Genomic DNA, 16176 nt, shown 5'->3' with positions numbered 1-16176 from the left:
CGATCATGTCGGAATAGGATCCATTGATCCTTTTGCATCTATCACACGCCCCACAATTGCGAGTTTGAATCTCGTCACAGTCATCCCTTCCCAGATCCTACTCGGAATACCACAGACAAGGTTTCGACTTTCCGGATCTCAGGAATGGCTGCCATTAATTCTAGCCTATACCACGAAGGTTCCAATCTTAGATTAGAAACCCAAGAGATACACACTCAATCGAAGGTAGAACGGAGGTGGTTGTCAGGCACACGTTCATAGGTGAGAATGATGATGAGTGTCACGGATCATCACATTCATCAAGTTGAAGAACAAGTGATATCTTAGAGAAGAAGTAGGCGTGAATTGAATAGAAAAACAGTAGTAATTGCATTAATTCATGAGGAACAGCAGAGCTCCACACCTTAATCTATGGTGTGTAGAAACTCCACCATTGAGAATACATAAGAACAAGGTCCAGGCATGGCCGTGAGGCCAGCCCCCAAACGTGAAAAGATCTATCAAAAGTATGAAAATACAATAGCAAAAGGTCCTTTTTATAGAGAACTAGTAGCCTAGGGTTTACAGAAATCAGTAATTAATGCAGAAATCTTCTTCCGGGCCCACTTGGTGTGTGCTTGGGCTGAGCATTGAAACATTTTCGTGTAGAGACTTTTCTTGGAGTTAAACGCCAGCTTTTGTGCCAGTTTGGGTGTTTAACTCCAGCTTTTGTGCCAGTTTTGGAGTTAAACGCCAAAATTCTTGAGCTGACTTGGAATGCCTGTTTGGGCCATCAAATCTCGGGCAAAGTATGGACTATTATATATTGCTAGAAAGCTCAGGATGTCTACTTTCTAACGCAATTGAGAGCGCACCAATTGAGCTTCTGTAGCTCCAGAAAATCTACTTTGAGTACAGGGAGGTCAGAATCCAACAGCATCTGCAGTCCTTTTTCAGCCTCTGAATCAGATTTTTGCTTAGGTCCCTCAATTTCAGCCAGAAAATACCTGAAATCACAGAAAAGCACACAAACTCATAGTAAAGTCCAGAAGAGTAATTTTTATTTAAAAACTAATAAAAACATAATAAAAACTAACTAAAATATACTAAAAACATACTAAAAATAATGCCAAAAAGCGTATAAATTATCCGCTCATCAGAGGTTTAGAGGTTCAAAATCATGTTTAGATCACAAAACTCAAGTTGCAGAAAAACAGTGCCCTACGTACGCGAACCATGTCCCGCGTACGCGAAATTGTGATTTTCCCCAACTCGCGTACACGACACCTAACCGCGTACGCGAGTCTCCTTGGCCCGAATGGTTTGCTCGCGTCGCATGCATGTGCATTCAATTATTTCCACAATTATAACAACCCCCATTCCCTCAACATTTCTCATCATCAACACTCTCAACCATTTTCAATTTAAATCACACATAATCATCATTCATACGAGCATCATCTTCATAATTCAATATTATTATTTATCATTATACTTCCTATCATCAATACTTACCATCTCAACAACACATCCCCATATCCTCCAACTCCAATATACTCATTATCCAATAATTGCACATACATACATACATATCACTCATCATATTCCCAATTTATCATCATCCTTATTCACAATCATCCATAATAAATCATCAATATTCAACATATTTCGTCAAGACAACTAATATTAACAGAATCATGCATTCTAACCTATCCTAGGTCACCTAACCTATGTTTTCATAAGACATTACATATTACATACAAGAAACCAAAATCATACCTTGGCCAATTCCTCCCTAAACCACAAAACCCTTCAAAAGTCCTTCTCACCATAAGCTCCAAGCTCCAAATTCTCAGTCAAACAAGTTCAACTTAGCATCACTTGCTCCACATCAGCAATCAACTCCAACCAATATCCAAACTTAATCTAAGATCACATATTATTACAATAATCAATATAGAATTCACTAAATTAGAAATTCACCAAGAATTATGGGTTTCTTACCTTACCCACAGCTCAAATGAATAAAATCCAACAATTTTCGCAAGCTAATTCGGTACTAAGACATCAAAATCACATCATCCTCAATACCAAAATCTCATAAATTTAAAACTAAATAGGGGAAAGTTAGGCAAGAAAAATTGGGTTTCTTACCAAATTGATTAGTGGGCTTTGAAGAGAATCCCGAGGCGAGCGCTTGGCCGCTGACGACTCATCGATCAAAGATCTAAATTGAAAGATAAGTGAAATTGAAATTGGAACAAGGTTTTTGATTCCCTTTTACTCCCTTCTTCAATTTCCCAGCGTGTTTCATTATGAAACAAGGGAAGAAGAGCTGAGGCTCTTATTAATTGTGGGCTTGGGTTGGGCCCGTTTGGCCCAATTTTAGGCCGAAATCTTTGAAATTAGTGTTAAAATTCATGTTTTAATTATCTCTATCTCATTTAACTATAAAAATTAACTTTCTAATTTCTTTAAATAATAATTAATTTATTGATTTATTATTTACTAATTACTCGGGGTTTACAAGTACACCATCGGCCGCAAGCCGCACTCAACATCGACTTTTTGATGTCGAAGGATGTTAGAGGTGGCGATCAGTGGTTTCCTCTCCCTTACAGAGTTGGCACACTCATTGAACTAACCAAGCACAACATGTGTTATGATTTGATGTTGTTCTAAATCCATGACATGCGTACTTAGAGTGGTGGCATCAGTATGGTAGGCGATTCTTGTCACCTTAGCTATTCCTCGAAGACTCCAGAGTAGATGCAATCCCGACCGATGCGTTGCTGAGATGTCCAAGACATGCTCCGTAGATGGATCAGGTGCCTGATATTCCAGACAACTGTCGTGTTGAGCGGAGACATCGCATCAGGACACGTTTGAGTCAGCATGAGTGAAAGTGGCTTGATGATGCGATTGATGCATTGGAAGGGAGGGGTCGTGGTCGTAGAGGAGCGAGGGGTCATGGCCGTAGAGGAGCTAGGGGTGGTGGTCGAGGTAGAACCCGGCGTAGAGGGAAACGGGAAGAAGATAAGGGTAGTAGTGGAGACGAGGGTGGTGATGGTGGATCTGATGGCAGTGACGATGGGTGGTGACAGCGGTGGTGGTGGATATAATGGAGGTGACAAACGTGGTTACAGAGGCCATGGTGGTGGACACAATGGTGGTGAGGGTGGAAGTGGTGGAGGTAATTTTGGTGGTGGTAGTGACGATGGTGAAGGTGGTGGTCATGGTGGAGGAGGTGATGGTGGGGGTAGTGGAGGTGATGCTGGATGTCAGGGAGATGTATATGGTTGTGGTAGATATGATAGCTATGGAGATGGTGGATTATGCAGCAATGGAGGTGGCGGAGTGGTCAGACAAAGGTTTGGTGACTATTTCATTGGAGTTCCTAGCAGCGATGTGGCAATGCACGAGAGTCAGACGTACATTAGCCTAGGTGAGATGCTATCAAACTTGCTTGGCAGTGAGGGTCTTGACGCGGAGTTCGGTGGGTCATGCTTCCTTGACAAGATTAGCATGATCATGCAGGAGGATGACTTGGCTAGACACAGATCTCAGGTAGGTAGATCCAGGCACAACTTAATGTGGATCTGAATGAGCCTCCTACTGGACCTGTGGATGACACATTTGCGTTGGGTGGGACACCCCCATCAGCATTCGCTACACATACTCTGACACATGCCGGTCCATCGATATCACAGGAGTGCATACCAGACGAGATGGAGCATGACAGAGACAGAGATGAGGACGAGGTCCTTCTGGCCCAGAGAACACGACGAATTAGGCACCCCTATCACTGCTTCATAAGATCACATCTCTTTTGATTGGGGATCATTGATTATTCATTTCATGTTATGTATTCCATGTTGTTACATGCTATTAAATATTAGTTTATATCGAATCTGCTGTAACATGCACTAGTTGAGGATAATTGGTGTTGATGATAGTTATATCTTGCTGAGAAACAACCTATTTATAGCATATGTACTTTACTATATTTAGGAGGACATGTACGTCATATTTTCTAGAAGCCCGTTTATGTTATACGACTATTTCATTATATATAATAAAGTTGTCTGATAACACAAGTCAATAATACATAATATACTCAAAAACAATTATATGATGCAGTTCAGTAAACTGTCAAGCGAGAATGCAAACAACAATAACCTTTACAATGGACACCAACATTAAAATAAACCGACGATGACGCTAAAGACAAAACATTACAATAATTAAGCACAAACCTACACATTACTGGTGGATGTAGAACCGATGTTGACTCCTTCCTATGAACACTTCCTACGTGTGTGGCCAGGCTGTCTGCAAAACTCACATCTCTTAGGCTTATTCGGGTCAGCCTCGTCCATGGTAGTCTCGATCCTAGTAGTCCTGGGATGCCCTTCTGACGCGCGTCTCTTGGTAGGATCGGGTATGATTGTCGGACCATCATATGATGGCCAAAACCCCTCAGGAATTGGAGGTGTGAGTCTCATCCAATAGACATCGAACACCGAGATAAGGCGGTACACTTCATGGATATAGGTGACCCAACTCAGACGTGCGTATGCACCGCATAGCAAGGCATGGCGACATACATAATGAAGTACCTAGAAATAGCCGTAATCACAAGTCTGGTCCGTGAGGGATACTCTGTAAGAGCCAAGTGATAAGCTTCCATTCAGAGTGGTCTCAGTTATAGTGAACTCAGAATTTTTCCTGTCGTACAAAGTCACCATAAAACACCTTGAGGCCTTCAGTTTAGCCTCTATTGTCTTCATCAGATGCTAACTAAAATGTTGCACGGTCCCTAACTGTGCCTCAACTTCTCTTCCTTTGCGAACAAATAGCTCATTCAATCTTTCATAAGTGGACTTCACCAACGAATATACTGGAAGGTTTCTTACACCTTTTAGTATCAAGTTTACACATTCGAATATATTCATAGTCAAATGTCCGAATCTTCGACCTTCGTTCCAATGCTGAGTCCACTGTGCATAGTCAATTTGATTAGCCCAGTCATACATTGCAAGGTCTTTGGATCGGAGGATGTCAAACTAGTAGTGAAACTCGACCTCAGTCTTGGCATAAGCAGCATTTACTAGAAACCTCCATGCATCCTTGTCCTTAAACTCAAGGCAAAATACGCCACCACGTGACGAATACAAAATGCCCAGTATGCATTAGGCAGAAGCCAACCACCATCAGGAACCTCCAATGCAGCCTTTATCCCATCGTGCCTATCCGATATGACTAGAATACCCAGTTAAGGCATTACATGCTGCCAAATGTGAGATAGAAAGAATGATCATGACTTTGCATTCTCACCCTCCACAAGTGCGATGCAACAGGAATGATATTGGAATTGCCATCCTGAGCAATCGCAACGAACAGTGTACCCTCGTATTTGCCGTACAAGTGAGTCCCATCAACACTAACCAACGGCTTGCAATGACTGAATGCCTCAATACACATGAAAATGTAAAAAAAAATGGAAATAAGCTGATGACTCATCCACTTGCCCACCAACTTGTACATGACTCGTCCTCAACACTGTAACACTACCTGGCATTGTGATCTGCACACCCAGTACCCATCGCGACAAATCATTATATGACTTTTCCCAATTTCCATAAATTTGTGCCATGGCCTTCTGCTTAGCCAGCCAAACCTTCCTGTAAGTCGGTCTAAAACCGAATGTGTCTCTGTTGCATTCTGCAGTACCTTAATCGAGACGACAACATTAACTCTAATCACAGGCAGTATGAAAGCCGATATCACATGATAATCAAGTATCCTGTGATCACTAGATATTGATATGGCCAGACAAGTATGAGGTCCATTCTATCGTTTTACCTCCCAAATACCTCTGCGCTGGTGGAGACTGATCCGAATAAGCCATGTGCACCCGTTGCCGAACTCCTTACATTTTTCATAGTACTTGCGATGATCGGATTTCAACACTTTATACTCAATTCCACAGCAGATGTTATAAGTCTTCACTCTTAACATAAAAATATTAACAAAGGAAACAACTTATTTTTTATTTTTTTTATTATTCTTATTAATTTTTTATAGTTATATTTTTTTTACTATTATATTTTTCTTCTTAAATTTGTTGGATAAAAAAAGTGTTCTATTTGAATCCAAAAAAGTTTCATTTAGCATCAATTTAGTCCACAATGAGGTCAAAGTTAAATAATTAACGGAATGTCCTACATAACAACAGCATAAAAACAAAATCGATAATCTAGAGAACAAGTACAAGTTCTAGAGGCACAAAATCAACCGTGGATGTATTAATACATTTATTTATTATTTTTTATAATATAAATAAAATATTTTCTATAAAACTAAAGAAAATAATAAATAAATGTATTGATGTATCAACGGTTGATTTTGTACTTCTAGAGCTTGTACTTGTTCTCCAGATTATCGATTTTGTTCTTATACTATTGTTATGTAGGACATTTTGTTAATTATTTAATTTTGACCTCACTGTGGGACTAAATTGATGCTAAATGAAACTTTTTGGGATTCAAATAGAACACTTTAAACCTTAAAGACCAAAACAGAAATACGCTCAAACATAGGGGACCAATTTAATACTTTATCCAAAAATAAATAAATTAAATTTTTATAACTTATTTTAGTTTATCATCAAATAAAATATAAAAACACTTGTATGTGTCTTTTATCTTACTTTCAGTATCTTATCTTATTTTATTGTCAGTAAACAAATACAATCTTAAGTAGGAGATTATTGTTTCTCCACTAAAAACATTCCCTGCTTTCTAGTCTATACTCACCAAAAAAAAGAAAAAAAAAAAACTATAAAGTTCGTAAAAGAAAAAATTCCCAATTTAAAAGAAAAAATTGGGTGAAGGGGTAACGGTATGGTATCATCATCATCATCCATTTGGGTTGGCGAGACTCGACCATGTCCCTAACTCACTTCCACTTGGTCTCCCCTCATTCTTTGCACCTTCTTCACACTCCTTCCGCTCCCTCCTTATTACCTTTCAAAGCAGCAGCACCCATCTTCCTCAGCCACAACCCCTCGTTATCTTCCACTCTCTCCAGAAGGCTCTTTCTTCTTCCTTCCGTCTCCGTCTCCGTCTCCGGCATCTGGGACGCCATCACCGGCGCCGGCAACAATAATCCCCGCGATGCAGTGCTTGCCATTCGACGCGGAATGTCACTTTTCAGGCAGGTTCGTTCTCTCTCTCTCTCTCTCTATGGCACTATGCAAATAAGCTTCATTTGTTGAAGAAGAGAGTTTTTATAGAAAATACAAAGTACATGTGAGCACTTTAGAAAAGATAACACTTTCTTATTTTACTCTTTTGCTTATTACCTTACACACTCCTTAGCTAAGTCCTTTGTTTAATTTGTGGAATGCTATACTATTATATAACTCATGTTTGCTTGAATTATGAGGCAAAATATTGATTGGACATACCTAATTTTATATATTCAAGTTTAATTTGGATTTATGAGCTGGTGCTGATCTATTTAAAATACTTTTGAGATCGTGTTCTACTCAATTCCAACATGATATAAGAAATTTGAAATGTTTATAAGGATATTATTTGGAGAAATTTTTGTTTTAATGATTCGTCTCCACTTCTTGTGTCCCAGTAACAACTTCCAAATACTAGCTAAAAGTTTCACATTATTTTGGGATATGATCATGATTGCCTTTATATGAAGTACTTGGCAACTATCAACCTCAAGTTATCGTTTTGGATTGAAAATTAGGATAACTCTGTTTTCATGCTAGCATTCATAAACACTTTTGACATATTGGTAAGTGAAGTTGAACACTTTGTCGAAGGAATATATGACTTGATGCCTGTGAAATTGCGAAGGGTGATGTTTCAGGGTCTCTGGTGGAGTTTGACAGGGCAATTGAGTTGGACCCTCGTCAAAAGGCGTGTATGTTTGTAAGCATTTTGGGAAAAAAAAAAGCGTTATATCAGCACTTTGGATTGGAATGATTGTAAATTGAGTTCAAATTACATGAAATTTGGTTGTGCTCATTGTGTTTGTTACCAGATCTTTGGCAAAGGGGCCTCTCACTTTACTACCTTGATAGGTACTTACTCTACACTCTTCTCTTATTTATTTGAGTTTAATTACTATTCACATGGAATTGCATATTTATAATGTATTGCTTATGAATCTGTCAAAGGGGGACTGAATTGGATTCCCATTTTGTCGTAGATTTGAAGAAGGAGCTGAGCAGTTTCGGCTAGATGTTGCACAAAATCCGAATGATACCGAAGAGTCCATATGGTGCTTTCTCTGTGAAGCTCAACTGTATGGAGTGGATGAAGCACGGAAGCGATATCTTGAGGTGAGTCATTAATTCTGTTACTGGAATTCAACAAGAAAAACGAATATGTGAATGTTCAAGCAATTTTGTTTCTCAATCAATTCAGGTTGGCAGAGACCCAAGACCAGTCATGCGTGAAGCATATAATATGTTTAAAGATGGTGGGGATCCCGAGAAGGTGTGATTCGATGTCTTTTTAATTAAAAATTATGATGCAATTGTTCTGTTAGATATGAAAGCCATTATCAGTTTAATAGTTCAAGCTTTTTGAACTGCTGATCCTTGATGTAGCATGATAGTCTTTATGGAAAAACAGTGGAGTTTGATTATTGCAGCCCCATTCTTCTAAATAAAAGTTCTTTTTCAACATAAGGTAGAACTGGCTTGTACATTTTTAATTCTTCTAGCTCAGAGGTCCTTAAGGGAATAGATGTTTAGATATAAAATCTTTTTGTAAGTCTTGGTCTAATAGCTTAAGAATATAAAGGAGAGTGAGTACTTAATAATTTCCTAATCCTGCTTCTTTTCTTCCTGGTAACCCATGTAAACATGAAACCTTTTGCTGGATCTCAATCAGAAAGTAAAACTTTCAACTTCGAATTAGTTAAATCAAATTTGCAAATACAAACAAGCCTTTATACACTCTGGATTTACTTAATACAATTAGATGGTTTTTTTGGTTGCCCACGGTATCCCCTAACCCGACAGGTCAAGGACTAATCTAATCCATCGCAGATTTGAGCTCCATTTAAGGGTTTACCGTTGGCCAATGAGTTGCTGCATACACAAGACAGAATTTGAACCCCTAACACTTGTTTAAGCGGACGAGTGAGCTGACCACTCAACCAACTCAACTTAAGATAGTTAGAATTTAACATATAATCAGATTTCACATCTTAACAAATTTTCTTTTTCATTGTTTATAATTATTGGAACCATAAACTTTTAAGAAGGTTTATGCTACCTATCTGTCTGTACTTAGTTCCTTATACAAAAGGCTATCAAAACGTTGATATCTATGCCTGATATACTTCTTGCCTTTACAAAATGCAATCTAACACGTGCGATTTGATCTGCCTCCTAGCTTGTTGCTGCATTCTCTAGTGGAAGAACAAATGAATTCTTTTATGCTTCGCTATATGCTGGGCTTTATTATGAATCACAGGTATTTGCTTGTAACTTCTAAAACTTACATACTACGCACTAGTTACTCCATCTGAAACATGTTAAATGGCTCTGTTTAGCATAATGATTGATGCCAATATTGATAATGAAAATTTTAGATTCATCTTGCAAGCCTCAGCTATGTTGCTCTTGGATACGTATTTAACAAACAAAAATTGTTTTACATAAAAATAGGTTTTGGTACGTATTGGTTATGGCTGGGTCTGTCTTTTCTGTTCAAATTAGTTCAAAATTAGTCGTTTTGAGTACATTTTATTTATTTATTTATTCATTTTATTTCAACACTATTTAGATGTGCAATTTAAGAATTTAAGTTGACTAAAATGTTTAGTTTTTAATTTAAGATCAATTGAATTTGACATAAAACATACTTTATTAGTTAAAAAATACTATTTATTTTTAAAAATTTGTAAAATTTACTTGTATTTACCGACGTATGCGTTTTTTTTTCTTTTTTTTTTGTATCCCGTATCCATATTCGCACCGAGTACAGGTAATTCGTACAACTTAGAGCCTCACACATTCTTCTCCATAGACTAGACCTTTAGACCATATTATTAACACTGCATGATGGGTTTATATGAACATATATTCAATAAAATTGAACCTCTAAATTGGATCATGCTTACAATCTTAAGAACAAAGTTGAACCTATACTCTAATATTTTACGATAAGCTCATAAAACTTTTGGTAACACTCATTACAAAGTGCTACAAACGCAACAACGAGCATATTAATAATTTTTCCCAATTGCAGAATGAAACAGATGCTGCTAAAATTCATATGGTAGCTGCATGCCAGTCTCCTTATGGACAAAGGTTTGATTTTTTTTTCTAATTGAAACAAATGGCTTAGCTACCTGGACAGAAGATGAATCTTGTTTTTCATGCAGGTCTGATGATTACATGGCTTCTCTTTCAAAGGTTCACTGCCTTTGTCGAAATTGGGTCTTAAACTAAATTGTTCCGTTCAAGTTTATTGAGTATGTTGAACAATTGAAGGTGATGAAGCATCAGATATTTTCTATACGATGTTGATAGTATGTTGTCACTTGTCAGATTTTGTATTACAGAGACAGTTAAAATGAATTTATCATTTTTCCTTACGAAGTAGGTATGATTTCTGATAAGGTAAGGATCACCTGCCTTTTTTATTTACTAATTAAGAGATAAATTTATTAGACATCACTAGAGAAATAGAGAGTAAACATTTGTTTTGACACTACTATTTAGTTTCGCATGAACAAATCTTTTTGGTAATTAAATCTAACCAAGTTAGCTTAATAATTTATTGGCCCAGCAAATTACGCACTTATTTTTCTTCTTCTTCTGTGTTTTTTTTTCAATAATTATTTCTTTTTTTTTTCTCTTTCTTTTCTCGTTTTTCTTCTGAGAGGTTGAGGAAAAAGAGGAGTATTTTGAGAAAAGAAATAAAATAAAAAAATACATAAATTTTTAGTTGCATAATGTAAAAATTGTATATTGTGATTTATGCACAATGTATAATCTAATCGAATTTAGTAGATATTACTAGAGATTCGAACTTTAGACCTTTAGATGAAGATGAGAAAATTATATCATTTGAGTTATAGTTTATGGGTAATGCTACGGTGAGGAAAGTGATTTTTTTTCTCACCTGCTGAAATGTGTTGGAGGAAGGAGAAAGAAACACGTGGAATGTTGGTTCTTCCTTATCCGGCAATTACTATCATATTTGCAGAGTGATATGAAATGCAGACAAGATTGTAGTTTATTAATTGGAGTTAGCTTTGTATATAATAATAATTCTTGGGCTCATTTTTTAATAAAAAATGATATTGGTTTCAAAATTTTATGGGATTTATCATGATAATAAATAGAACAACAAAAATAGTAGATAAAAAATATGAGAGTTTTTTATTCAACAAAAAAAATAAGCTTAAAAATTACTATTATATTCAATTTTATTAAAACTGAAAACATTCTTACTTGTTTATTATTATTAAAACAAAAATTATAATATTAAAACATCGTAATATTAAAACAAAAATTATTATTATTATTATTATTATTATTATTAACGAATGTTATAGCATTAAACATGACCTTAATCTTTTAAAGATCAAATATATTATTATTATTATTATTATTTATAAAACCATAATATTAAATAGACCAAAATAATTTGATTATTATTATCTGCAAAAATAAAATTGTTCTTATTAGCATCAGTAACAATAACAATATCAACTTAACAACTCAATATATTTATTAATAACACCAACCATGAATATTTTAATTTAAAAAATACAAAAAAAAATTATGTTACGTCAACATACAATAACAATAGAATATTTGAAATTAAATATATAGACTTTTAATTATATTTAATGTAAGAAATTGAAAAATTAATAATATAAAATATATATAAAGAATGAAATATACCTAGTGGAAGTAATTTCACGGTGTCAAAAGTTTATTTGAAAAAAATTTGGGAAACAGTGAAAAAACGTTTGAAATTATTATTATTATTATTATTATTATTATTATTATTATTATTATTATTATTATTATTATTATTATTCATGGTGTTTTTGTAATAATTCTTATTATTAAATTTTTTTGTTAGTCCCACACATTCACAACAAAAAAAAGAAAAAAAATTAGCTTTTATAACCCACATTACATATCACTCTGCAAATGCCACAGCATTTGCTGAACAATGGCTGACCAACATTCCACGTGTTCTCTTCTCCTTTCTTCAACACATTTCAGCAGCTGAGGAAAAAAATTACTTTATTCACTATAGCATTGGCCATAGTTTATTGGCAATAAAAATGTTCTACTTTGTAAAGAAATATAAGTGAAATAATACTCTTGTCAATAATTTTTTGTTGTTGACCGCACATGCACTTTTAGACTTTAAAATTATAAATGATTAAACGTGTTTTTTTATCTTCATTGTGCCTCATGGTAACTCGTCTTAGGATGTAGCAATTTAGTGTTTTTTGCATTCATCTTACTAAATTGTGATGGGGTTAAAATTTACTGATCCAATCCCTACATTTATTAAAATTACAATTCAAAGATGAAAATATTATTCTAAAAATTGGATCCTCAAATTAATTAAGTGGGGGTGAATCTCCAATACTTCAGGAGATTGATACTATAATACATTTGTTTATCCTTATCACCCTATCAATCATCTTATCGGATGAGATTTAAAGGATTTGAGCAAAACTTGGTATTATAAGATCGAATCCCTTTTTCACTATGAGAAATTTCCGTGGATCCTATCTGTGCCATATTCTGATGAGCAGGATCCACCGAAGACAGAGGCAAGCCTAGAGCATACTAAATGACACTGGATAAGGAAGAAGGAAATAACACTAGCTAAGTTTTCAAAGAGAGAAAAGAGATTTAGAACATTTTGAAAAAGTGGATATATTACAATGTTCATTGAGATCTGATTACAACTAGGGTGAGTTCCTCCTTTTTATAGAGGTCTCTGGATGACAGCAATATCTTACAAAATTTAAACAAGCCTATTATACAATGCCAGCTAGAAGATAAGGATAAGCCTTATCTTTTCCTGCTTTTACCTAGACAAGTGATAGAAATCACTTTATTTTAGTGCGCTTAATAATTATACATAGTGGGGACATTTGCTTTAATAAATGGACGGTTTAAAATAGTCTTCTAGAAGGGTCCCATCACCATCTAAAAAAGATGACGTATCATCACAGGCTAAGTTGACAGCTCTAAGATCCATATACGGGTCCTGTAAATAGGTAAGCGGGTCTATGGTATTCTCTTCATTAGGATCTTGGGCATCTTGTAGATATGGGTCATATGGGTCTGAGTATGGGCATTCAATGTCATTGGGTATCCCTGCATCAATTCTGGTTGGGATTGGTGGTAAGGCGTATACTCTACCACTTAGATCTTCAGAATTCAGATATTCATCAAAATTGCTACTTGTTGTTGGGATACGTCTGGACGTGCTAGGCTGACCAGAAAAATTTTGCTCTGTTCTTGGAGTGTAAAAAGAGTATTGTCCAAGTTGATTAATTATTCCTGAGGTTATGAATCTGGACTGAAACTCTTGGGGTGTAATTGGCAGAACATCCGTTCTAAATGAGAGTCCTTCGACTACATCTCTTTCTCCATATAATCCAGGTTGCCAGAGTTGACAAAAGATATTTGGCCAAGGCACTCAAAACTGTCTTTTCATCTGTAAGCTATATAGTAGAGTATCCAAAGATATCAATCATGTTCATGGTGTGTGAGTTACCACCAGTGAAGTAACTCCTCTGTAAGGTGACAAAACAACAGAATTTCCGTTTTGCCTAGGAAGGTTTGTCCTATAGTTGATGTCGGTCAAGCATGTTATATAACATTCCTCTCCATGCATCAAGTGGAGCATACATAGAGAATAATCGAACTAAATGGAATTGTGCTTGAGTGCTGTTACACAAGATATGGTATATGGGGAAGATTGGCACTATGATGACATATGTGTATATGGAAGATAGAGCCCAAATATACCACATTATTTCTTCTGGTATAGGTCCTTGGATTATTGGGATAGTGCAAAAAGGAGTATCCATGTTGAAGTACCTTGGGTTCGGATGAATTTGGGTTATGACAAGAAGCTGGTATAGCTAGTAGAACAGGATTTGTCTGGTTAGGCAGTCTATTTAAAACTCTGTTTGGGATCTTGCCTTGAGGGGAAAAGGGGCAATCTTTCTTCTATATGGGCTTCTGTGAAGCGGACAATCAGGAAATGGAATGGTGTATGAAGAATTTTGTGTACTCATGGTGCAAATATAAAGGATTGGTTTTGGGATTGGTTCTTTGGTAGGCCTAGACAGAAAATCAGCCAAGTATGTTTTGATGTCCCTTTATGTGTTTCACCTCAATTTTATAACGGAAAAACTAGTCTTTCCATCACAAAAGTTGAGAGTCTGGCAGAATCCTTTTCTTGATTTTCAGCATTGATGGGAAAGAGGTGTTATCCATCTCTATAGTGAAATGATATGAACTGAGGTGGAAATTGAATTTTTTTTATCCCGCGTTTGACTGTAAGGATTTCTTTGTAAGTGGCATGGTAGTGCTTTTCTAATTCTTTGAACGGTCCATTAGCATGCGCACAATAGTGTCTTATCCCATCAATATCTTCAAGTAACACAGCTCCCCAGAATTCATCACTAGCATATGTCTGTAATATCCTTTTTCCTGTGCTAGAAATCTTTAGAGGAGGGAGTCTTGTGCTATCTTCTTTAGGGTTTTGACAGTTGTGGTTTATTCAAATCCCATGGTGGAAATTTTTTTCAAGAGTTTTGACAGTTGGCTGGTGTGTCTGGTTACATCTGGAATAAAGTCTCTGATGTAGTTTACAATTCCCAAGAATTGTTGAACTTGTTTGACTGTCATATTTTCGTCAGGGAAATGAATTAATTCTTTGGCAATATGATTCCCTGGTTGAAAAAATTCATTTTCGAAGACCATCTCGATTTTTGTTTTAGCAAGGGAGCTTTTTTCTTATGATAGAATGATTCTCCGATCTTTAATGATTTGAGTGAATTGGGCCAGAAGAGCCTTATGGGCTTCATTGTCCTTTGAGAACAGTAGGATGTCATCGATGTAAATGAGTGTGGAATGTAAAATAGGCTCAAAGATTTTTATCATTATTTTTTGGAAGAGAGATGGGGCCACTTTGAATCCAAATGGCATAACTGTCCACTGATATTGGGCTTCAGGAATACAAAAGATTGTTTTGTATCTATCTAGATAGAGCCCTAATTGCCAAAAACCACCCTTTAGATCAAACTTGCTGAATATTTTTGCTCCACTTAGCCTTTGTGTAATAACTGGGATTCTTGGTAGAGGGAATTTGTCATTTTACAAAAAGACATTGAGTGCCTTGTAGTCAATAACAAGTCTCTTTTTTTTTTCTCTATTTTGTTCGGCCCTTTTTTCAACATAAAAGGCTTGACATGCCCAATTAGAATTGGTTGGTTCAATGAGTCATTGGACAAGAAGAGCTGCACATTCAGCTTTTGCCAGTTTGAGATCTTCAGGATTCATCCTAGAGTGTGTGGCCCTTATTGGGTTAATGTCTTCATTCTTTTTAAAAGGAAGATGAACATAAAAATCTGGATTTTTTCACAAAAGGTGCAGGGTGGTTGAATTGATCATGACTGTCATAACAAGCATTAAGGAGTTGTTGCTGGACCTCCTTGTATTCATCTGGAACTTCATGGATTTCAAGAATGCTTTGTATTCCTGTGTAAGGTAAGAATTGCCCTTTGTAACTTAGGCCAATGGGTTTAATATGTAGTCCATGGGTTTGGAAAAAGGGATCGATCCAAACAGGACATCTTTATCTGGGAGATAACTCTCCAATACCCTGAGATGAATAACGTCGTCCTTGAGGAGAGACAAATTTTTTGGTGTTGACTTGTCTGGCTAAATGATAAGTGAATTTTAAGATGGATTCATAATTTGGAGTTTCAGGTGGTGAATAGGCTGGGGGAAATAGGACAGATGAATAAGATAGATATGGTTTAGGGTACATGGATAATGGATCTATAGCCAATGCCTAAGGTACAGCTGCTTTATCTCTATCCATCTCAATCTGGCGGAGTTGGGCCCTAACTTGGTCCAGTTCTCTACTTTTCTCG

The 16176-nt window shown here is 36.1% G+C and overlaps 1 protein-coding gene across 1 annotated transcript; it reads left to right on the top strand.

Annotated features, from left to right (window-relative positions):
• The first annotated feature begins 6853 nt into the window (after positions 1-6853).
• Positions 6854-10621, top strand: LOC107619130 (uncharacterized). Its single transcript, XM_016321354.3, has 8 exons — positions 6854-7201; positions 7860-7926; positions 8047-8086; positions 8215-8347; positions 8433-8504; positions 9411-9491; positions 10269-10330; positions 10405-10621. The coding sequence occupies exons 1-8, from the start codon at positions 6929-6931 to the stop codon at positions 10469-10471; spliced, it is 795 nt and encodes a 264-aa protein (XP_016176840.1). The 5' UTR covers positions 6854-6928; the 3' UTR covers positions 10472-10621.
• The last annotated feature ends 5555 nt before the right edge of the window (positions 10622-16176 follow it).

This window comes from Arachis ipaensis, chromosome B9 (genome assembly GCF_059453495.1).
Source record: "Arachis ipaensis isolate K30076 ecotype BB chromosome B9, ASM5945349v1, whole genome shotgun sequence".
NCBI classification, from domain to species: domain Eukaryota; kingdom Viridiplantae; phylum Streptophyta; class Magnoliopsida; order Fabales; family Fabaceae; genus Arachis; species Arachis ipaensis.
Note: the sequence above shows the minus strand (reverse complement) of the source record. Positions and strands in the feature narration are given on the sequence as shown.

Coding starts and splice junctions, on each gene's coding strand:
- LOC107619130 (XM_016321354.3), top strand. CDS start 6,929: ATGTCCCTAACTCACTTCCACTTGGTCTCCCCTCATTCTTTGCACCTT. Junction 7,202..7,859: donor GAATGTCACTTTTCAGGCAG/GTTCGTTCTCTC, acceptor GAAATTGCGAAG/GGTGATGTTTCAGGGTCTCT. Junction 8,505..9,410: donor ATGGTGGGGATCCCGAGAAG/GTGTGATTCGAT, acceptor TCTGCCTCCTAG/CTTGTTGCTGCATTCTCTAG.